Source organism: Drosophila hydei, unplaced genomic scaffold (genome assembly GCF_003285905.1).
Source record: "Drosophila hydei strain 15085-1641.00,03,60 unplaced genomic scaffold, DhydRS2 tig00000001-arrow-pilon, whole genome shotgun sequence".
Classification (NCBI taxonomy): Eukaryota; Metazoa; Arthropoda; class Insecta; order Diptera; family Drosophilidae; genus Drosophila; species Drosophila hydei.
Window position 1 is genome coordinate 13,986,323 of NW_022045643.1, and position 25,412 is coordinate 14,011,734.

General features: G+C 36.5%; 3 protein-coding genes across 3 annotated transcripts; 2 read left to right on the top strand and 1 right to left on the bottom strand.

Annotated features, from left to right (window-relative positions):
* The first annotated feature begins 5,399 nt into the window (after positions 1-5,399).
* LOC111597526 (glycerol-3-phosphate phosphatase) lies at positions 5,400-6,890 on the top strand. Its single transcript, XM_023312301.2, has 2 exons — positions 5,400-6,524; positions 6,597-6,890. The coding sequence occupies exons 1-2, from the start codon at positions 5,773-5,775 to the stop codon at positions 6,787-6,789; spliced, it is 945 nt and encodes a 314-aa protein (XP_023168069.2). The 5' UTR covers positions 5,400-5,772; the 3' UTR covers positions 6,790-6,890.
* Positions 6,891-7,261: 371 nt separating this feature from the next.
* LOC111597542 (phosphoglycolate phosphatase 1B, chloroplastic) lies at positions 7,262-8,855 on the top strand. Its single transcript, XM_023312331.2, has 2 exons — positions 7,262-8,162; positions 8,577-8,855. The coding sequence occupies exons 1-2, from the start codon at positions 7,417-7,419 to the stop codon at positions 8,752-8,754; spliced, it is 924 nt and encodes a 307-aa protein (XP_023168099.2). The 5' UTR covers positions 7,262-7,416; the 3' UTR covers positions 8,755-8,855.
* Positions 8,856-12,866: 4,011 nt separating this feature from the next.
* LOC111597504 (FMRFamide receptor) lies at positions 12,867-22,658 on the bottom strand. The gene is made up of 2 exons (XM_023312269.2): positions 22,286-22,658; positions 12,867-15,458 (listed from the first exon to the last, which is right to left on the bottom strand). Exon 2 carries the CDS (start codon positions 15,136-15,138, stop codon positions 13,534-13,536), a length of 1,605 nt encoding a protein of 534 aa, XP_023168037.2. The 5' UTR covers positions 15,139-15,458; positions 22,286-22,658; the 3' UTR covers positions 12,867-13,533.
* Positions 22,659-25,412: the final 2,754 nt, after the last annotated feature.

Here is a 25,412-nt window from a genome sequence, read left to right on the forward strand (position 1 = left end):
GGAGCATCACATGGCACTTGTTCTAAGATATTGCTAGCTGCCTCGTAAATATTATAAAGCATTGGCTTAACGATGCCGTTGTGTTTTTACTAGCGGAGTAAGGCTTATTTAATTGGCTCAGTCAAAAACACTTAATACTAAATTAACTAAATGAAGACAACTAAGTATGTTAGTTCAGTTATTTCATTAATATTTAGTCCTTTAAACATCATTGAATGTTAATATAATAATAAACAAAATAATTTTTTTGTGTGAATGGTTAATCTTATTGTGAATGGTCACACCAATTAATTTGAATATGGTCTGATTTATTATGTTATATCGATTTCAAATATATCGATAAGCTTCTTAAGCAAATTAACATTCAAATATGCTTTAGAGACGGCACTACACTGAATATTGGCAATAGATGATAACGAGTAGTCATTTAAATTACCTTTTAAAGAGCATGCGGCCAGAACTACATTTAATCATTTGCATTGAAGCTAGTTTCGATTACTTTCAGTTTTTTTTCTTCCTTGTGAGCGTCCTAATCAGTAGTTGCCTTGGAAAAAGTTTGCCACGCGTTGCCAATTACGAATTGGCCAAATGAAATTCAATACGCCGCAATGTACGTGTACATACATATATATAATAAGTATATAAGATATTGAAGATTATTAACGCTTCTTGTTGACACTTGATCATTAATTATATTTGCGCGTGGCGGGGCTTCGCATTGGAGCCAAGCGAGTAATCATATAAAAAGCGGCAAAGTTAATTGATTAACGATGGATGGGGGATATGCGGTTGCGGATGCGAATGCCGATGTTGATAAAAGACGGACAAACTTCGCAACAGGAGCACAATTTACTTTATTAAATTGCTATTAACAGCGGCCTTGGTTGAAGCTAACTAACTGGGTCAGCACACGGTACGTATACGCCATGTGGCTCACCGGTTGATTAGATAGGGTAGCTTAAAGTCTACACACAGAATGGGCTGTAGCTAGTGCAAAACAAAAAATAAAAACAAATGTAACTGGGCCCTGGTATACCATTTGGCTTGCCCTTAAATCAATGCACAGTCTGGCGTCCGATCGCTGTGGGTTTTGGCCAAAATGATTTATGACACGAGGCGGCATTTTGTTTGTCCAGTCGCCGCCGGACACGAATGCAAATGGCAATAGCAACTGAAAATAAAAACAAAAACACATGTGCGCTTAAATGTGGTAAACAGATACGAATCCGAGCAGGGAAATGTAGATCCGTGGAGCCGACTGCACCCAGTGCACAAAGTGCACATAAGCGGAAATTATGGCTTCAAGTTTGCTTTTCACTTCGTTATAAATAACAATGATTGACGTTGCGTGTTGGTTGGCATTTTAATTATACAATACGAGTGCGTTAATATTTCATATTATTACGAGAAATTTAAGCAGCAAGTCCCTGACATAGATTAAGATATCGTCTAGTCTACAATTACAGCTATTAGATATAATCGGTCAGCTGTCAGTAAAAGAAAATTGATTTATAATATTTCACTTGGGTTTTGGCTGCTCAGAAGGTTTCAGAATTAAGTATACCCTGCAAGTATCCGTGTTGAAGTCGCACTGTTGTCAAACAAAATTTTATATAGAATAGCTGATTTCACATATTATTTTTTAAAAATATTCATTTAACCGTCAAGCAAAAAGGCCGTATAAATTGGTATTAACTAACATGAAGACATTCCCTATACGCCCAGAAAATAAGGCTAAGTGTGTATGAAATTCTGTTAAATATAAAACTACTGATAATAGAGACTTAAATTGAAAGAAATATTCTTGTATAACATCCACGACGAACGGAAGGAATCTATGTATACTGTACTTAAGTTATATGCTTTAACAATCGAGAACTGGCTAACTGCTGACTTCTTATATTGTTCAAGCATGAACGTGGTATTGACTGCCACTTCAATATCTACAATGGTATTTATTTTTAAATATATTACGGAATAATTTGTGACCATCCCAACATACAAAACGATCGAACAGTGGGACATCAGTAAAACATTTGTGCCCTATAGATATAATATAATAGAGATAAGAGATTTTTAGAGGTGGCGCGGAACATCGAAAAACTATATTTCCCTAAATATAGTCCCTTTTTTTATATTAACCAAAAAAGATTTAAATGGGGTTAAGCCGAGAAAAATCGCAAGTTTAATTTAAAAATTTTTCACATTAATTTAAATGCTAGTATGCCTGTTATTTTTATATTGAATTAAGTAAATTTGTTAAAAATTTTTCACATTAATTTAAATGCTAGTATGCCTATTATTTTTATATTGAATTAAGTAAATTTGTTAATTTTTTGAAAATTAACCGTTATACTCTAGGGTATCTAGTTGAGTGTATATCTCTAACTCTAATTCGCTAATAGTTTTCTCTTCTGTTATCTATCATGTTTGCTTGGAATCAGGTTTCAATTTATTTTGCTTGCATTTTAAGTGCCAAAAATGAATTTTCATCGTATGTGAAATTCGTATGAAATATGAGTGAGGTAAGTGCGTGTGTGTGTGTGTGTGGTTTTTCAAGGATTTCTCGCATGGCGCTATTCATAGAATATTTATTCTTCCGTAACGTTTACAAACATTTTACCTACAATTCCATTGTACTATTGATATTTTGCAGTAGCTTACTTTCCTTTTTTTTCGGTTAGCTAAAAATGGTGTGCCTTTTTTAGCTTAAGATTCTTGAAAAGCCGACTTTAATGGTTTTATTGATATAAGTACGCTGCAGTTATTTATTCAACTGTGGTGCTAGTTTTTCTTCTAAATAATTCTGGTGAAAGGATGGGGCCTCTTTATGCATACATAAACTCCATGGTGATGGATAATATTAATTGACCGCACCTGTGCGTGGAAAAATCATATAAAATGTGAGAAACACGAAGGCAAGAACTTACACAAATATTTTTAAATTGATAATTGAAGGCTTACTGATCGAATATCATTTTCTACACTGAGTTCAACGAACGAGCTAGCTCAGCCCGGCTGGCTTCAGTTATGTCGTATTTGGGAAAAGTTTATTTTATATAAATATGTTAAAAAATGATTCGGAAAATAGTTTGTTTGGTATTAAAAATGGGAAACATTTTTCTTCAAACGAAAAATAGCAAGAAAATGTCCAATTCTGAGTAAATGCCAGCAGTCCATACGACAAGCACTCAAGACAGATTATTAACATCCGATTGGCACAATTGAAACTGGACTAAATGGGCACCTCAATCACAGCGACTGGCAGTCAAAACAATCCAAAAGAGCCTCAAACTATTTGATTTGTGTGTTTCCAGATGGAAGAAGCAGCTAACGAAATGATGGAATCTGTATACATGATTTATGCGAGGCCATTCTAACTGACGTCAGAGATGTGGCAGGTGCCAAGTGGCAGTTGGCTTAGCAGAACAAGTTTAATTTTAACTGTATCTTGACAAGAATTGTACTCTTCTCCCAGCCGAGATAGAAGCCAGTAATACTAATTATAATTAGCATATAAATAAAGTAATATTTCATCCAAGTTTCAAGGTATTAATTAGAGACGCAGAACATTAGCACAAGTGCCAAAGAAATTAGCTTGCTCTTGTTAAACCTAATAAAAAACTTTTGGCTTTTTGCCCTTTGTCTTGGGGTGTTTGGGTGTGACAACTAAAGCATGGCCAGCTCCTCCACAATAGGCTTCAGAAACTTTGCGTATTTCACTTAAGTCGTTGCCATCGAATTTTCGTTAAATTGTTTTTATAAGCAAGTTGCTCAGTAAGAGGGAACATGGGAAAATAAAAGCGATTTGTTTTAAGAAATTAGTCGAAAATCCTTTAAACAAAGTTTGTTCCACACGCATATTGGCTTATCATTTGCTTGAGCGTTTTACTTATCTGGAAATCAATAAATTCCATTTCGCTTTCATGTTACAGTTCATGCTAAATTCAATTTGACCGTCCTTTTTTTAGATGCACTACACAGATTACAATTTCGGTTTTTTTGCTTTATGATTATAGCATATTTGCATAACTTATTGATAGAATTGTATATTTGTTACAGACATTGAGCGTGGTCATGAGGCATTCTCTGTACAATAACGATGTTCCATTAGAGCATAGCATTTTTGATTATAGAGATTAGCTAATAATATAACGTAAACTATTGTTAAACTGTCAAGAGCTCTTTGGGTTTTCGTTCCTTCTGAATGCTCATTAAAAGTGAATTTGAATTGTTAATAACTCCTCATTAGGCCTTAATTAAAGTTCGTGAATTATAATCTGCATATGTATGTTATGAGTCCTATAAGTTCTGTAATATATAATTCAGATTAGAAGCGACTCATCTATACAAGAAATACTATTTATGTATATTCTTCTCAGCGTTCTGTAAATGAATTTGCATTTCGCATAAAATAAATTATAAATAAAATTAAATATAAATAGTAATATTAAATCTATGCCAATCTGACAGAAAAGATATATGTACTAATATAATAGCACTATAAACTGACATTTAATAACATTTGCCAGATTGGTTTGGGTCTGAGCGTAAAATTATGATTCAGATTTTCATAGCATACTTTCTTGATGTTTGAGAAAAAATTGTTTTGGCTTATTTAGCCAAAAGCTTTGCACTTGAACAGGCTTTCAAACTTGGTTCGTTAATTTGCGGCTAGGTCGCTCCAAATGGCTGTAGGTTTTTGGAAATGGCTGTCGGCTATTTGACACAATTTGGTCGCACTGAAAATCCGCTAAATTGCTGCAGATTTATTCGAATTCCATGGCTGCATAGCCGGCGAGCAAACACGTTTTCACGAAAGGTGCGAGCATGCTCTGGGAAATGCCTAAGTAGAGAGCCTGGCAAGAGCAACACCCAAGTCAAATGCCAATTTAATTGGCGCCGCGGGTGTCGAGCGCCTGAGCTTGACAGCCTTTGGCGCTAAGGCGATTTAGACAGAGAACAGAAGAATTGGTCCGGGTGATTTTGCTATTCTTTTTTCAAGTGGACGTTCACCATTTTCATTTCGCTCAATTAAAAGTTGCGCCACTGCTCAGCGGGCAACTGGACCGCATCGCAGCCTGCAATGCCCAAACACTCGTAACAAATGTGCAAAGTTTAGTGAATTAAATGCGTCAGCAATGACCTTGCCTGGGTGACTCCTCGGAGAGCATTGTCAACTAATTTCAAGTTGCGCGAACAGCCGCTAAGTCGCTCTGTTGAGTCAAGTTGCAAATTTCTAAAAGCTTTACTTTTCACTGATAAATTGCCTTACAAGTTTAATTTATGCTAAGACAGCGACAATGAAGCCAGTTAAGATTTGTTGACGCATGCTGCTCAGAGTGTCAAAGTAGGCGTCATTTACAAAAGGACTGATATTTACTTGGGTCTGAACTATTTCGGAATTATTTTGCAATGTTAGGATAGGCACCCAATTTTAAGGGCATTAATAATTAATTGCATGCATTGGATAAAAATATATCTGCAGTCACATCGAACATTTTTAAAACAGTAGTTTCATATTACAATATCCTTAAAATTGCTAGGTGACAAGGTGGCTTAGGCTTTTTGATTAGTCTTGTGTCTAAATAGTTTAGGTTAAAGGAAATAAAGACGAGGTCAATTATCTAAAATTTGAAAAGTGCGCGTAATAAAATATTTTTTGAACTTTTTTAGCAAGCAGCAATCCATGTTTTTAGTCCAATCAAATTGACAAATTTTATACAGCGTTCATCATTAATATCACTACACAAAGTTACTTAAGATTGTGAAATGGCATTTAAGAAGGGAGTCTGTCAGTTGCTTGCGTTGAACAAGTTCAGTATCCAGCAATGGATGAAAACATACGACTCGATGATCTTCGATGCGGATGGTGTCCTCTGGAAACTTGACAAGCCGATCAAAGGAGCCCCGGAGACATTCAATGCCCTACGAGCCATGGGCAAACGTGCTTTCATATGCACTAATCATTCGGGTTGGTCGCGAAAAAACATCTTAGCCAAGGCCGAAGACATGGGCATTATCGTGAACGAGAATGAGATTATTTCGTCAGCGTGGTCAACGGCACATTATCTGAAGGACCTTAAGTTCAGCGGGAAGGTGTTCATCGTGGGCGGCAAAGGCATCGCAGATGAGTTGAAAGAAGTGGGCATTCAATCTGTGCCAGTGGACAATAGCCCCATAGAAGGTGATTCATTGCGAGATAAAGTTTTAAACATGTCTATGGATCCAGATGTAGGCGCCGTCGTTGTGGGTATTGATCAGCATTTCAATGTGATAACTCTGACAAAAGCTTGCTGTTATTTGAGGAATCCAAAAGTTCTTTTTCTGGCTACCAACCAGGATCGCGTAATTACCATCAGCCCCGAACTCGTTGTCCCTGGCGCTGGCAGCATGGTCTCCGCCGTGCAAGCGATAGCTAATCGTCCGCCATTCACCTGTGGCAAGCCTAATGCATTGATGTGTTTGCATCTTCTTCGTGAGGGCATAATCAAACCGGAGCGAACTCTCATGGTGGGCGACACGTAAGCGGCTAAGCGAGTTTCGTGTTAATATTCTTTTTTAAAAAAACTTGTTTTTTTTCTATTTATTTGTAGCTTATACACAGATATTCTCTTCGGTTATAATTGCGGCTTTCAAACTCTCTTAGTGGGTTCTGGGAACACTAACCTTGAGGATGTCAATGATGCGCTAAACTCCAAGGATCCAATGATGTACCGACAGATTCCCGACCTCTTTATACCTACGATTGCGGATTTATTAAAGTTTTTACCATCAAAAAATCGTTGATTTCAACGTTTACATGCATTTAATATGTGCACATACACACATTCAATAATTGTGTGTATATAGTTTCGTTAAAGTATCGGAATTCAAATAAGCGTAAATAAAGTGATATTGCTCTAATTCAACTACTACTTTAAAGTGTTGGTGAGAAACTTCCAATGCCAATTTTACTTTGCATTGATATAGAAAAGCATCTTCAGTCTAATTAAAAAAGGGATTTATGCGGTCTGTTGGAAAATATATAAAAGGCAGATAAAATATATATATTTATATTTTGATACAGTCGACGAGCTGAGTTTGATGTGTTTTTGTAGACACAAAGTTATTTCAAATAGTCAATTTAACTTTCTTAATTTCCGATAACTTAAACGGAGCATGTGAATAATTTTCTGAAAATGTAATTTAAAACCGTTCAGTAGTACAGTGCACACATAAGTACATGGAAGGGGCACGTGTTTTATGTGTTATTATGTATAGAATATTTCGATGCTTAGGGCACTTCAGAGCATGACATCATGAGTATCAGATTGAGCACGTTTACTCGTTAACTATCGAGTGCTCAAAGATAATTAATTCAAAAACTAAAATTTTCATTCATATAAATTTAAAATCGAGTTTCACCATCTCAACATGTTTAAGCACACTTGCACTAACCTCACTACCTTACCCAGACAAAGGGTGCGGCAATGGTTGAACGGCTTTGAGACTATCATCTGCGATGCTGATGGTGTGCTGTGGCACTTCGACGAGTCTATTGATGGCTCCGTCGAGGCTTTCAACGGAATTCAAGATTCGGGACGCAACATATTCATTGTCAGCAACAACTCCTGCTTGTCTAGCGAAAATATAAGGAAAAAGGCATGCAATTTTGGTTTTAATGTTCTACCAAATCATGTCCTTAACTCAGGGAAGGCCGTTGGCAACTATTTGAGTAGCAAGAATTTTCAGAAGAAGGTTTTCGTTGTGGGAGGGATCGGCATAATTGAGGAGCTGGAAAAGTTGAATATATGTGGATTTCAGTTCGAAAATGAGAGGATAAAAAAATCCATGAGAGAGTTCGCCACTGAAATGAGTGTAGATGCTGACGTTGGTGCTGTTGTTGTCGGCCGAGATGACGCTTTCAACGTGTGCAAAATTATTAGGGCTTGTTGCTATTTGAAAAAACCTCAAACTCTGTTTCTCGGCAGCTGCTTGGATGCTGCCTATCCCATTGGTAATAATCGTGTTCTTGCCGGCGCCGCTGCCATGATAGCATCAGTCAAAACAGTAACCTCACGCAAGCCGCTCATTTTAGGCAAGCCAAACCCTTGGATTGTCAGAGAGCCAATCAAGAGTGGAGTGATCAATCCAGGTACTACGCTCATGATCGGCGATACGTAAGTATGATATCCAACAAATAACAGTGGTTTTAAGTTTTTCGTATAGTTGCAAAATAAATAAACAAAAATTTGCAAAATAGAAAATTATAAACATTTATAAATAGAAGCAACTCTTAAAATGCATTTTACATTGAACTTATTCCACCTTACTCGGCTAAAAAATGAAATGTGCGAAGAAAAAACATAATCTGGGAAATATATAGAATAAAGTTTGTCTAGCTTTCATAGTAGTCATAGTAGTACACGGATAATGCTAAATCAACTCGGTTTGTCGTGCCTGATCAGGAAATTTTAGAATTTTTTTTCAATTTCCCTGCTTAAGATAGTGTGATATAGACAATATTTTTATCGCTTTTCCTTTTGATACTATAATTAAAAAAAAAAATAAAATATTTGTTAATTCTTTCTCAGACTTGAAACTGACATTAAATTCGCAAATTATAATGGATTTCAATCAATTCTTGTGGGTTCTGGTGTCACAGAATTGGAAAAAGTGAAAAAGATACGTGACAGAGGCCGCGAGCGGCAGATGCGTTTAGTTCCAGATGGTTATTTGCCGAGACTCTATGATATACTGGAGTATCTTTAACATATCATTATTCAAAAATGGATCAACGATAGGTCAAATATTTATGCAATGTGTATTGTTTTGAAAGCGCTCATTTCCCGCATTAGTTCAGAAATTTAAATTGGCATTTGGACAATAAAGATTTTGTCAATAACTGAAGAATGAAAATGCGTTCACTTTTCTCTCTTCTCGCTTGCACTGTGTTGGCCACAGTGTTTGTCTGGCTATGGAATTCTTATCGAAACACATTGTGAACGCCTTGGCATGGAATGCTTGCCATTGTGTCGCCTATGGGTGGTGGGGTGTTGGAATGGTGTGGTAGTTTACCGTTACCTCTTGCTCGTATTTCACACACAGCCACTTAAGCCGCCACTCGTCTGGCTTTCTGCCTGGGTCTAAGCGCTTATTGCCGTGCACAGAAATAAAATCCTTCAATGACCAGTGCCCACTGTTGGCGACAGCTGTGAGCGGCATTATAAAATATAGCCTGGAAAATATCTAGCACTCTTGTCGCAAAAGACGCCACGTGCGATTAGTATACTTGGAGAATGTCTTTTTTTTTTTTTCGTTTATATCCTGTATATTTCACAGCTTGAGTATTCTTATGAACTGAAATTAGATTTGGCATCATAGTTATTGTTAAGCAGAATGACTTGGCCATATATATATAAAGATTAGACTTAATAAACATTTGTGCTAGAATACCCTTTGCAGCTGATCTGATATTGTAAGAAAATACATGGCAAATATCCATTATTGTATTGTCTTACTTATCGGTTAACTTGGGCATTGTATTTAGTGGGTTGGGAGTAGTGTATTGAGCTGGCCGGCTACAACATTACTTTTTTCCGCTCTTTCAATAGGGTAATATTTACACATATGCAGCATTTTCAATTGTTTTTTTAGGCTTGTTGTTTTTTTAGGCATCCACGCGCCATGTTATAAGGAATTGTGTCATTGTTTGCTTAGCCTTGTTTATATTTCGACTATGGTACTTTAGCTGCCGCACACAGCAAGCCAACCATACAAATAGGCTGGGAGATGGGGCCGTCATGTAATTGCGTGCATTTAAAGCTAATTGTATGAGCGAAACTGCGGAGTGCCTACAGACGCAGTTATCCTTAAATTTAGAGTCTGTAGTAGAGCAGCCGCAGGGTAGTTGAGATCTCGGTTACTGATAGGAGAGCAATTGCGGCCACAGCTCTGAGTCAGGGGTGTCAGGAAATCGAGATTGCGTTGACAAGCTTTGTATGTAGTTTAAGAATGCTTTGAAAACTTAGCAAAAGTTGGCAAAGAACTTGGCGCCGTTAACAACTTGAACATAGAGGAGCCAAATGGCCAAGATTAATTAAATTTGAAGCTCTGCAGCAGATGCCATGTGTTCATCACTGACAAAGGCAGTTAATTAATTTGACAACACCCTGACGAGGTCAACACTATTTGTGAAGCATCAAAGCTTGTGACAAAGTGCAAGCTGATATCGTTTGTCAATAGCTGGCATAGGAGTATGGCAAGGAGTATGGCCCAAAGCAAGGGCAACAACAAAGGCGACATAAACTCATCATCATCTGCTCAACACAGCGCCAGATAATCCTCATAGCATTAAAAACACATCAAACTGTTAGGAATTCGTTGACAAAATTCAAAGTCATCAGCACTAAAAATAACTCTACTCTGGGGTTTGTCTGCTTTTTTCTGTGCTCGCTCAGCCCACTGTTGACATTATCCAAACTGATTTATTGTCTTTATCACAAAGCCACGCAACACTCGACTTTGGCAGGCATAATAAAGTTTCAACAAAGGCGAAAGCGAAACGTGTTTGCTGCTCCCAGGACAAACATTTTCAATCTGTAGCAACATTTTCATGGCACATTTATGGACGCGGCCAAATTGCTTAGCTGTAGTTAGAGGGAAATCCAGTAAAGTATACCAGGCGTACGCATAAATTGACCGATTTTAATTAGTTGTGCATTCATTCTGATTCACATTGCTGCTGCTAATAACCGCACGATTATCCCCTAGCTCAAAGTACCTGCTGGAACACAAAAGTGTGTGCGCAGAAACAACTCACACTTGCTAATATATATATATGTTAGTTAGACGAGCTACAGGGTATTTTCTAGCTCAAAATTCCAAATACTTGATTTTATTGCGTATCTCGACTGACGTCGAGGCTTGCCTACTTCTATACTAATACTATATATTTTTTTGACTATTTCTGGTTTATTCATGTTGGCCATGTTTACAGATATTGTTTTTTCTACGTCCCATAATTATTATGTTTCTTTTTATTCTTTCAGCTATGATAAAAAATGTAGTTAAAGGGTATTTGCTTTTACTTTCATTTTTACTTAGTTTTGATTTATGCAACAGCTATCCTACTATGAGCTATATGTATCTTAGCAAGCTGTAGGGTATTTTCTAGTTCAGTGAGCTTAAAAATTACTTCATCTCTTGTGATTATTGTAAGGATATTCCTTTGTGTCCTGGCGTGTCGGCGACATAAACTCTGAGCTCTCGCCACGTGCTTAGCATAGCCAAATGCACAAAGCTCTGTGCTAAGTGCCACCCACAAGATTCGCTTAGACCTGGTATCATGGAGGCTGCTGCTTTTGGCCACGCCCTTTATGGGCACGTCTTATAAATTGAATGTTAAGTGGCCATTAGAAATACACATAGACAATTGCAATCGTATTAATCGTACACTATTACGTGTTCACATGCAATTCCTTGGAATGAAAATAAACTAAACTAAAATTCTTGTTGAATTTCCACAATTATTGAAGTATCATTTTATTGAATCTCAGGAGCAAATATTGAACTTAAGTTTTAAATTTATGTTTAATTAAAACTAAACTAAAGCTATATTTAATAGTAATTTTTAAACTGCAATCTCTTTATATTTTATACATAATATATGCTTCGCATTGACTATATAATTATCATATCAAGTATCATATAGGAAATATTTACAGAATCAGTTAATTAACTATTTATACAAAAGCAACGTTGTTTTGTTTTTGTTGTTGGGAGGTAAGTTGAATAAATTCTATTTGTGAACACCTGAAAATGTCTTTTAGCATAGCAAAGTGTGTGCTTTGTTTTATTTAAGTGTCTGTGTAAAATTGAGCTACTTTGAGTTTCCATTCGAAATGAGAGAAGATAAAAGTAATAAAGAAAAACTGTAATCGAATTTACTGCCGAACTTTGAGTTAACTTTGTCGACAACTTGACATATTACAATGTCGGCCTAAAAGTCCGTTCCCTTAAAAAAATATATGAGCTGCTATCGATAACAAAATGAAAACTTTTCTATAATTTCAGGCTAACCAACCACAATAAAAAATAAAAAAGAAAAATGAAGAAAAATAAAAAGGAACTAAAAAAATCATTTATCAAGTTTCGCTGAAAAATGCATTGGAAAGTATATTTAATTAAAAGCAAAACTTGGTCCTAATAAATAAAAGTTTTTCTGGCCAAGAGGCTGGGGTCAGCTCAGTGTTATGGTCTTCCTCTTGAACATTAATCTATAGAGTGGGTGTAAAAAAAAGTTTCACAGCTTAATTTGCTGCAAAATTGAACTTAATTCAATTGATTTGGCTGAATTGAAAGCGTTACCAAAATAAAAACTGAAAGGATTAATTATGTGTGCAGTTTGGTTTCATTAAAGTACAGCAAAAACTTGTTTGACACTTGAGCGTGTTTGAGCTCAACTAATCAATCCAAAATGTTGGCAGAGAGCTTAAGTCCGAATAAGTATTCTAAATATATATCAGAGGGCTATGCGAAATGTTAATATAATGATTTGGGATGGTATCACATATCGAGGACGTAACTGTTAGAAGATGGACGTTTGTCACTACTCAAACTATACCTCTTTATATATACATATATTACACAGTTATTGCTTTTGAGATATATATGGATATATATTTGTATATTTAAACTCGTTCACGACCTGCTCTATTTATTTACTAAAGTCGGTTGACTTTAGTTACTGCAGTCTCCCTCTTGAATGCAGCATTCCAACTTGTTTGCTCTAATTATGAACTCATTTCATAAACAAATTTTTAATATGCGAAAAGAATGTTGTTAAAAAAAACTGTTTTAATTAAATATTTATATTTCTGTTGTGTGATACACAATTTGTTGTCATCATCCAAACTCAGTAAATATTTTGATGTATAGAAAATAGGTCGTACTCTTGCCGGTTCTGTCATACAATACTTACAGAGGTGTCCGCATTATTAAATTGTGAAAAGACTTCTAAGCTCTCTAGAGATAGATGGGACTGCTTATCTGAATAAAGCCTCTTATAATCATTAAAATTTGTAGTAGATTTGCTTGTTAGACTGTCTTTAGTTGTTGCTGGACTGTGAACGATTATTAAGTAGTCGATATCCCCACATCTTATATGTTATTCGTACACCTATTGAGTCGCCAACTACTTACTCATGTTCAGACTAGTCTAAATGTGTCCACCTGAAGCCCGTCTTTCTTTTATAGAACTGCTACGAACATATATTCGACCCAATGAAGTGAAAGAAATAAATGTTGGCTAACGATTTCTGAACTGTTCGAAGTATTTTTGTCGTGTTTTTCAAATTTTTGCTGTACTTTTAATTTTGTGGTGTCTTAAAGAACTTGGAGTACGGAGAAGAATATAGAAACACATAACGCTTATCACAAAAGAACGCGACGCTTGGCGCGCTTAGTTTATATATAGTAAGTTTATATATATATATTCATATAAATGACTAGGAGACTGGCATCTACATTATGTACACTACTATGTATAGTTTAAAAGACCGAGGATACGTGGCCAAGCTTCTTGCCATCAACGGTCCAGTCGTAGCCCAAGGCCGTATTATTATTTGTCGTCGAGTTCGTGGTGGAGACGGAGCGTTGCAGTTCGCGTGGACCTGGATAATAGACGACTGGACCGGGCGATGGTGCTCGGTTCCGTTTGATCTGGAGGAGGCCGGGCGACCCGGAGACTTGGGTGAGCCGTACGCTGTTCAGTGAGCTACTGCCTCCGGTGGTGACTAGGTAGGTTGTCGTGGTGCTGCGCTGCGTGCCGTGTCGTGAGAAGCGGCCGGATGAGCGATGGTTCATGGTGCCGTCGCCGTTGTTCGAAATTGAGCTCTCGTAATGTATAAGATCCGGCTGGTCACGACTCAGGCGCCGCTTGAAAAAAATGAGTAAAAAAATGCGCTTGAACTTCTCGCCGAATATGATGTAAATGAGAAAGTTGACACTGCTGTTGATCGTAATCAGGAGGTTGGAGACTTTTGTCAGCTTGTGATCGACGACGCTATAGAATGCCTCCGAGATGTTCAGCACCAGCGGTAGGAAGTTGAGCATAAAGAATACAATTACTACACACAACAGCATCGTGGCCAGGCCAATCTCACGCTTCTCCGACCTGGAGAGTCGCTGGCGTTCCCGATTCGCTCGCTTCACCTGCATGTAGATCAGGCAATTGAGTATGGCCAGCGTGAGAAAAGGTATTATATTGTTCACAATAAGGTAGCACCAGTGTATGTATATATTTATATAGGTCGTGTTTCGCCTGAGTGCCGACGGCCTTACGCAGTGTAGCACAATTGTTGTATTGGGCAGCTGATAGCTAACATTCAGCACTTCCCAAAACCGCGGCATATTGTAGGCGAGAGCAAAGCAGACACACACTATAAAGTAGATCTTGGCACGTCCATAGGTGCAGAGAGCACGAGCCCGCAATGGATGACATACGGCCACATAGCGCTCCAGGGTGACGGTAAAGGTCATATAGATGCTAGCCGTCTGGGCAATCATGCCAATGGGAAACATCGCCGGCGATATGAACGGATACACAAAGTTGTAGTAGCCGAAAAAGTGGCCCGTGTAGGGATATATGGAGGGTATGCCAAACAGCAGCATGGAGCTAATAATTAGCACCGTGTCACAGCGCGCCAAGCCTGTCAGCAAATAGTTAATGCTGGAGCGCATCTGTGGACGGGATAGAATTATCATCGATATCACATTGCCCAGTATGCCCAGGACGCCAACAATGTTGAGTATGACGCCGCATACCCAAAACTCGATGCAATTATTCTCCAGCTGCGGATTGTAAACCAGCTCACATATGCGGGTCCAATCTGGCTCCGCGCTCTCGTTGTACGTCTCATAGCTGCTGTTAAGTAAACGCTGACTCGCATTCAAGATCACCGGTGCCAACGTACTGCCCACTGTATCCGTTAGATCGTAGCGCGCCGTCTCCTCAATGCGTTGGCCCGTTGCACTGGCCAGAAACTGGTCGTCACTGATGGGCGCCCAGTCGTAGTCCCCGGATGCAGAAGGGGGCATTACACCTGACGCTGGCTGTTGCAGGCGCAGCAGCAGCTGCTCCGCTGCTGTGCTCATCGAAAATGTTTTATTTGTGATCTATTTGAGGCTAGCTGGCAACTGGTCCTGGCATTTAAGTTTTTAGCCAGCAACAACTTTGGCCGCAACATAAATTGGATGACCGCTGTAGTTGTTACTGTTGCAGGGTCATACCTGTGCACACTCACTGGAACACACACACACACACGCGGTATTTTGTGGGGGTGACTTAGAGTACGGTTGAAAGCTCTTTGCTTGTCTTTCCGCTTATGGTTCACACTGAGCGCAGAGCTTTTAATAGTCCAGCAGTTGTTGTTGTTGTTGTTGTTGTTGTTGCCTCGCGTCGTTGACACTTTAAGCTGAAAGAGAGGAAATGAAAAGTGGAAGGACTTTTAGTACAAGACTTTTTGTTTGGTCAGGTGATTTTGTATCGTTCAATTCACGAACAAACTTTATGCCTTAACTTTTACTTATTTATTCAGCAATTGGTGCAGGAAATACAGTTGTACCAAAGTAATTTATAAATATATTGATTGAGTTTTTCGGTACAAGCAATAGTTAGCTTTAATCTAGGCTAAAAAATATTTAATGTTGTTTTGAAGGAAAATATAGTTAATTTACACATATTAAAAATAAAAGAATATTTAATAAAATAATACAAATAAAAACAATAATAATAATTATACATATTATATAAATAAAACATATTATTTTTTTTTAAGTTAACTAACTTAAACAATTTTTATTTAATTATATACAGCCACAAGATTTTATAACCATGAATCTCCTACTGAATTTAATGTTTGATGCTGAGCTCGAAACTGCACCTAACACAACCCAATCATGCTACATACCCCAAATAATAAGTTAAAAGAAATAATAAGTTAAAAGAAACCATTATGGCTTTAAGAAGTGCTAACTTAAGTAATTTCCTAACTATTTTAAAACTTTTCTGTTACTAAGATATACGTTAAATTAGCGATTCCCTTGCCTCTACCTCATGCTTATGCCACGCTTTTGCTAAGTCTGTTTTAAAAGAATATTTCTAGGAAATTCGCATTTTATAAAGTGTTTGGTTTCGGGAGGAAGAAGTAATACGTTCAGAAAAAAAAAGAAAAACCAAAAATAATTTTTTGCTCTTTAAATTTTTAATGTCTTATCAAATTACTGTGATTGGTCAAGGCAGGACAGTACTCAGCACGTTTAAAACCTTTTATAAGCATTTTAAATAATACATTTGGGCTCTTTAAAAGATTGTTTGTAATTAAGCTGCAACATTAATTTGTTTTACAATACCATAAACTATGTAAGTATATTAAGCAGACATTAAATTTCAAGTGTCAATGGAATGTATAAAAAAACGTTTTCGACTTGGCGAAATAAATATATATATTTTTCTACAAAGAAAGACAATTGCTAACCTTCCCTTTTCAATTTTTTTGTAGCTTCAGGCATCGTTTGTGACAAGAAGTATTGAAAAAAAAGATGCGCGTTAAAAAATATAGCATGCCACATTTTTATGTGTGTTAAAGTGCCTGAATTGCACACGCGCTCACCTATGTAAGGGAATGCCTTGGCCTCTACCTTACACCACGCCAACCCATCAATTAGGCCAACAAATCAGCCAAAGTACGCGCAAATAATAATAAAACATATAAATTACAGCTGTCAAGAATAAACGACTTGCAGATGACCTGCACTTAATGAAATTTAAGCCTTAGGCTTAACACATTTGTGCTTCATATTTCCTTTGCTTAAAATGCAAAGAGCAAAAGCTTACAAAATAATTAGGCGCACATAAATTAAATTTGCTCAACCATAAATTATTCAATTCAAAATGAATAAACGTAAATCTAACTTGTCTTCAATTAATATTTATAAATCTGTTTACACTAAATGTTTGGTTCAATATCTGTCACAGTCTCTAGCACTGTTTGCTCAGCTCACATATTACCGAATACAAGGTATAGATAATATATATATTGGCTGCTAAGTAGAGCGCGCGCCTATCGCATAATCAAATCAATTTAACACATGGAAGCTCTTAGCTTAATGCCGAGTTCGCAGCATGATTTGTGGCCGCTGGAAAAAGAGGCAAAACAAAAAAAAAAAACAACTCGCGCAAATGTTGTCTTTGTAGCTGTGGTGGCTGTAGCTGTGGTTCCGAGCGCAGCGCAACCACAACGCTAACGAGGGGCTTGTAGAACATAACGTATGCGTGTTTTGCATTTGGCATTTGTTATCTCTCAGCAGCTGCAGTAAATCGTCTGTGGTCGACTTTTTGTAGTAACTGTAACTGAAACTGTTGTCTCGTGGCATGTTAAATGCCCAACGATTTGCATCTGTTGGTGGCATGTGGCAGGTGGCAGATGGCCGTCGCATATGGCAGGCATGTTCGTGAAGAGCAGGTGCTATTGAACGTTCCATTGTGCGACGGGAATCAGCGCTGCTTTATTCAGGCTGAGCTCCATTTTTGCCGCAAAAGGCGATTATAACAATTAGATGTTCAAATTGGACAGTTGCAATTACTACAGTTCGCAGCTCGGACTGGTGTTCGAGTCCGGCAATTAGAATGTCAATTTGTTTTAATGCTTGGAACCCTTTGCGCCACTTGCTGTTCGACCTTGCTCGACGTGCACGTGACCCCACTCGCATATTGCCTTTGACATCGTTAACGGACCACAGCCCACGAGCCACTTAACCAACCAATTGGCTCAACGTTGCCCTGCCCAGTCAAAAGGGTGACAGACAACATTTCATTTTTTATTATTATTTTTGTTAAAGTTATGCAAAGTATTCTTAAGTATTTAAGAACTTTGCCTGACTCTTTGCCCAAAGAATTAAATTTTAAGTTTTTTTATAAATAACAATACTTGAAATATTTGTATTTGCCATAGTGCTTAAAGCTTGTAAGAAAATTAAATGAATTATTAAAGATATAAGATTCAATTAATTAACACTTAGTTGCTATTCTCAGAAGCAGTGATCTACCCTTGCGAAAGTTTCAATATTACAATTTTGAGAATTGCTTTGTAACGCAGTCATGCCTGTATTAACTCGACTTTGATTACGAGTAGATACGCACTTTCAGACATAACTCGCTTTACGATGGAAATAGCTTCTTCAACAGTTCATTAATAATGCATTAGTACACTCACAAAATTTGTAAAAATAATTTTATTTTATGTTCTAAGAACAGCTCAAACTACGAATAAAATCTTATTTTGATATTTCGCAGAGGCTTTCAAGTTTTTTACCCAAATTATTTTTAATATTAATGCCTTCCAAATATATGTCCACCATTTGCTTCAGACACCGAATACGAATAAACTCTTATTTTGATATTTCCCAGAGGCCTTAAAGCCTTTCAAATATATATACACAATTTGCTTCAGACACCGCTTTCATTTTCTAATTACATTCAAATGTCAAAGCAATTAAACCCCATTATTCAGGAATTCAGTGTAAATTAACAAAGCAGCTTATAAATGAGTAACTGGTAATATGACCTTGATTGCGATAAAATGTATTATGGTATCAGACACGTTCGAAGTATGCTCGCCCCATTGCACACATATGAATGGACATAGTTAAACATGCAGTGGGGTATCATGAACTTTGCAGCATCAGCGGGAACAGTTCCATTTAAATGACACTGAGCTTAATTGTTTAGCAAGATATTTGCATGTGGCATTCCAACTGGAATCGTGTCCTGCAAGGATTTTAATTACTGTTGTGCAGAGAAGCGACCAAAACTATGTGCATATTGCATAGTTCTGGCTGGCTAACGAGGCGACTGCTAGTCTGCATTTCATTTCGATGCCATTGTCCCCACCTACTGCTTGCCCTTTGCTTCTTCTATTCTCCTACTTTCTCACTCTCACTCTTGCCCACGCTCTCCATCTGTCTCTCTCGCGCGCTCTTTTTGTCTCTGTATCTCTTCACGGCGTTAGCGTGGGCGTAAAACTTTTGGCATGTGCTCTAATATATGGTTTGGCTACTTTTTGTTCTCTGTGTCAACTGGTAAACAACATCGCGGTTGTTTGGTTTCATCGGACGTTTTGTTTAGTTTATTTTTATTTGTAATTACAGAAATTCAACTGTTTGCATGTATTTATTAGAGCGAATGCTAAGCACAAAGTTGTACAGTGTATAATTTAATTTAGTTTTAAACAGCAAATAAATTAAAAAAATTTTTAAATAATATTTAGAATATTTGGTGGCTTAAAATTTATTTATTTCGACAGAAACTCAGCTCGTAACAGCTCATTACAATTGCTATAGGAACCCATAGAAAATTTAATTTAAGCGCATAATGTGTGCCCTAAATTATATGGAAGAAGACAAAAGAAGATACATTATATACATTATCAATATTTCTATATCGCATGTTGTGAATTGGTCAATATCACATTCATACCCTAACAATTTGATTAGCAGCATATCATTTATGTGAGTGGGCGTTTTCGTGTATAGTTGGGTCTTGATGGTAGCAGGAATATTTAAAATAAAAGCCAAAGACAGGCACTTAGTTCCGACTGGAACACAATAATTTGTTGTACACTCAAATTATAATAAGAAATAATAAAGTTTATATATTAAAAGAAATGTCAATAATTGTTTGTTATTTGACGTTTGATTACTTTATTATGTCTTTGTAACCTTGTGAAATCTCTTTAAGCCGAGCAGAAAAGCAAAAACAATTTCCCTTTTAATCGCCGTCTCTGCGTGTGTGGCGAGAATTACCATTCCGTTGGTTTTTTCTTAGGCATTTTTCTTAAATTCATTTAATTAACTGCTTAAGTATATTAATTTATACGGCTCGTTGGACAGCTGTAAATGATGCGAACGCCACTAACTAGGGGACATCGTCTCCGTCTAATTCTATTGTGTCTGCGCCACATGCGACACATGTAGAATTTACTTATCAGCGATTTTGGAGGCATTGTTGTCGACTGAGGCGCGCTGTATCTAATATAGTTGAGAAATTTATGAATGCATGTGCTATATGGGTGTATGGATATATGGTATATGGGTAAGTATAGAATTTATAGCATGTTAGGAGCATGCGGCACAGCATATAAAATATACCGAGAGCTATGCTCTGACACGAGTCTGAGCATCGAGTATAAGCATGCTGAACCACAAAACGAAAACAGCAGATAATATAATTATTATTATATTTCGGCGCTCGCTTTTCAAAAGAAGACCAACACTCGCGAGAGGGAGAACCAAATTCTTGCGATATATTTTTAGTTGACAGTTTCAAGGCTTTTTCTCAGCGAAGGCGAAGCAAGCAGCCAAATTGTAAAATGAATGCTATTAAAATTTGCAAGAGCATGCCATTTGGCCCATGCTTGGTTCAAGTAATTCTTCAATTTACATATTTTGGTTGTCTGCTTTTTAATGAGGACATGCAAAGGATCAGGGATCAGAGCGCACATTTGTAAGGATAATTGTGCGAATTCGCGCAATTTGATTACTCAATGAGCAGGTGCCCGACACTCGACAGTCAGCATTCCCACAGTGATGGTCGCGTACATAAAGCAGCTGATTTATGCCTGGGTGCGTCTATTATCCTTTTATGCTCTTTGTCTGCCAGCCTACAAGCATGTGGGTGTCTGCTGGAGCCGAGCAAATGTATTTGCGCGAGCCATAATGGGCGGCGCAGTTATTTTTGAAATGATGTTGCCGGCTTTTATGTAAATGACTGCTGCATCGTGATATGCGGTGTATACTTAATCATCTCGACATTAAGTGCCCATCCACACGAATCGCAATGCAGCGCTCACTCAGCATCAAGGCTATATGTGGTACATCGGGGCTTAGGACGAGTGCCACAGCCGTCCTGTGCAGCTCAGCTATATTGCATATATTTTCAAAGAAAATATTTATTTCCTCACCTAGAAGTGAGTGTGAATAACGTGCAAGTGGATGTGTGTCTGCAAATGTTTATGTTTACTTAATTTTCAATTTGCACAAATTTCACAAGCCTAAAAGATTCATTCACATTTGTTTACCATATACTATTCTCGATTGAATAATATTAATTGGTTTGAGAGTAGAAATAGTATTTGGGCTAAAGCAATTAAGGTAACTACATCTAGTTGATTTATGTAAATATGTGAGAAAAGATACTTAGTTCCGTCGGATGTTCGAAGAAAAATTTGCAAATTAGATATCCAATATTTAAGACTAAAAAATGTATTTTAAAAATGAAATAGAGAGCTGTTTTTAAAGAGGTATGAAATTCTTTATATGCTCTTAGGGAAAGTGATATTATTTTGATCAAATTTTCTTGCAAATTTTTTGGTCACTGCTGAAGTTTTCTAATTAAACTTAAATTAAAACTTGTACCTTAAGCTACAAAGAATCGTTATTTTGTAACAATATATTTTTAATCACTATTTTTCTTCTTACATTGTTGAGCATAAAAATGAAGCCAAATTGAACACTTACTATAGAAGAGCAATACAAAGAGCTCTTACGGTTAGACTGTAGAACATGGATAGAGGTTCAATCTAATGCTGTTTTGTTTTACACTTAGTTATTGATCAAGGAAGACAAATTCATTTTTTCACTATTTATTTTATTATTGTGCATTCTAAGCCTTTTAAACAGTGCTGTTCATTTACTTTACGTATGTATGAAACTACACAAAGCCAATGACGTATTAGAAGTTCATCTTTGCATTTGTATTTCAGATAAAGAAGCCCAACGCTATCTTGTAAATGTTTCAAGTGATGATATAGATGACATAGGAGAGGTATAAAGAAAGATGTTGAAGAGCTAGCAGTCTCGAGGTGGGTTACACCGAACTGTTTCTCACGACTAAACTCCAGTATATATTCCAAAGCTTGATGGCAATCATTGATATTCAAGTTTAGTTGGGAATGCAATAGAATGAATTTATAACGAAAAGTGGGTAGCTTTCATACATAAGTGATGTATAGTAGGATCAAATAAAGTGGATTATGAAATATTGGTTTGTGTCACTCAAAACTCAATTCATTAGAATTTAAATTAAATTATATACTTAAGGTATATAGTACTGTATCTATAGTATACATAAGGCGCATTAAGCTATATATTTAATTATGAACAAGTATTAAGCAGTCGAATGCAGCAACTGCAACTGCAAAATTCTGTCTCGTGTTAATGAGCTTATTAAGATAAATGAAGTTACCTTGGGGAATTTAATTTATAATGCAGAAAACTGTGCCTCTGCTTATGTGAATCAGTTGTCTGTATCCCGTGTCCGTGTGTTCCTGCATTTTTTTGCTTGCAAACTGAAACGAAGTGATTCGAATTCCCAGGCGACGGCGCGTTGACTCGTTTGCATATTTCATATAAAAATGTGACCCATCAATGCCAAGGCATGGATGGCATCACTTGAAGCTAATTACCGACCATACATTCATGACGGCATATTACAAGCGACATTAAAATTTCGGTTTTTTATGCGCATAATCTGGTTACGTTTCAAATGGCTAATTTCTTGATATGTTTTCACGTCTTAAATATTTCGTTTTCTTTTTATGATTTTTCGCTTCTTGCTCTCTCACTCTCTCTCTAATAATATATATAAATGTATATTAATTTTATTTATTTATAAATTTATGTGATGCTCGCAGACTTTTTCTTTTTCACTTGTTGTTTTTTATAAGTATTTTATTTACTTGATTCTATATATATATATACATAAATATATATATATATAAATATATATATATATATATATATATATAAATATATATATTTATATATATGTTAGCAGCTGTTAATTAGTAGCCAACACAATTTTAATAAATTTCTTTTCACACTTCATTTTGCACATTTTGAATTTAACGGCTGCACTTTAAAGACTTGTTTGGTTGCATCTGTAAACGATTTGAAATATTGAGTATTTTTTTAAATTAATTTGTTTTCTCTTCATTATAAACAAGAATATCAGCACTTTATCTCTCTTTCGCACTGTCGCTCTTTCACTGATTTAAACACAGCTCTCTCTCTCACACTTTCTCACTCTCTCTTTCTCACTTTCACTGGCTGTATGTTGGCATCTTGCTCACCAGAATGCAAGTGATATTTTTAAACACACATCGTCACCGGGCGATGTACCTGCAACAATATGTATTCACTCGAGCGGTACGGCTGAGGCAGGTCCACGTTGGGCACGACCACGTTGAACGCTGACAGCCAACTGCGCCGCCAGCCGAGTTTCTCTAGTTTTTTCGACTGCCGCCAAAGTCATATGGAAATTTAAATTGCGCATGCGCCATGTTGCCAGGCTCGGTCACTGCTTAGCCAGTTGTTTGTATTTCATTCATAAAAACCATTTGCGTATTTCTATAGTAGATGTTTAGTTCGTATGTGCATGTTGATGCAACAATGTTGCGCAGCCAGTAAAAGGCCAGTGCTGCATGACTATTTATAAGCAATTGCCATGTGCAATCTACTTTTGTTTACCCAGTGAATGGGCGCTGTCATTAAATATTTATTTTTAAACTATTTTACTAGAACTCGACAGTTAATAGACTTCTACAGCATCAGAGAATGACATCGACCTTATTTTATTTTTAAGCAACTGATCTTAAAATTATTTTTAGTCAAGCTTGAGATAATTGATGTTAAAATTTCAAAAAAAAATATTTCATCTATGATTTTCGAAAATTTATTATGTTCCTTTGAACAGACTAATTGAGAGAATCTTCTGTTACCATTTTAAATTTTAAATTACATTTTTTTATTCCATGGTTTCATGTTCAAAATTGAACTAAGATCCTCTAGAGTATAGCCCGTTGAATATTTACTTAATGGGGTTTTGCTTAAAAATAGTTGCATTGTGTGCTGCTGATTGAAACGAAAAAGTAATGCTACATCTAAACCACATCAATCGCTTTTTGTATGCTTTTAAATTCTTAAATACCTTGAGCTTGTTTGCATTAGAAGAACATTTTTTTTTAATTGCTGTTTTTATTTGATATTTGAAATGAAAAGAAGAACTGTTACGTCAAGATACAAGACATCGAATCTATGTTAAAGGTTTGCTAGAGTATTGAAGCTTTCGCAACGTCCAATTTAAATGTTTTCTCTTGGCTTCGATGTCGACAATGCATAACTAGCACTGATAACAATAGCAACAACAATGGTATAAGTGAAATTTAGATTAATTAGTTTAATGTTTATTACGACTTGTCCGTTGTTAGGTTTATTCATTGCACGTCAAATTTGTTGTACTGATGTGTTATACTCAATCATGGAGTATATTCACTTATGCACTGTCCGTCCGCCTGTCCGTATGATTGCAAATGAATACCTAAGAGCATAGTACATTGAGCTATTTGTGCTTATACATGTATATAACTATCACTTCAAATATATAGCTAAATTACTAAAATCTACAAACTGGTGCATATTTGATGGAAATGACGAGGTAAATAATGTATAATGCAGGTGAGATTATTCCTAAGCTTCTTTACGAATGCGTCTATCATTGATATGGAGCATATGAAGCACTGGGGCTGTCCACATTGACAAAGCTCCACTCATTTATAGACTATCAATCTGTAAAGATTGTCAGTTCGACTTTAAGTCATTCACTACGCCCAATGTAGACATGCCAAGTTGGTGAAATCGATTAAGATTTTGCTGTTTCTTGGCCCGTGACTGTTTTTTTGTTTATTATTTTCCTTTAATCTTGAAGCTCTTAAGCGTATGCCGACCAAAAGTTTTGAACTTCACCATTATTTCACAAGTATGAAGTATTTATTGACATATTGATGAATGGCTTAACAAATTATGTACAAAAGTTTTAAGCTTCTTAGACTTGTGGGCTTTGAAAATTTGAGAAACTCAGCTTTTCCTTTTCATTAAATATAATAATATGATAATTAACTGTTAAGCAACGAGTTTCTTTACAAACTGCTCATACCTTTTCACCCGATTCTTAACATAAACTTTGCTGTGCTCTCCAAATCCCTAATCCATTTTGGCCACGGTACAAATCCAAGACTTTGCCACCTTTTATGGCTGCTTACAGCTGTTGAAAGTCTACAAAAAGCATCAATTTGCCTGTCTCAGCAAAACTAAGCCAAACATATTCCTGAATTCAATTGAAGCTTTGTCGCATTTTATTATTAACTTTTGACTTTTGCTTTTTTCCTTTAGCTTTCCTTTGATTTTGTTTTGTTTTTTTTTTTTTTTTAGACTTTGAGACGCTACGCGTTAAGCGCCAGATTATGGCCAAAGGAAGGAAAGGGAAAACCCCATAAGGAATTCACTTGAGGCAGAAGAAACTTTGCACCAAATAC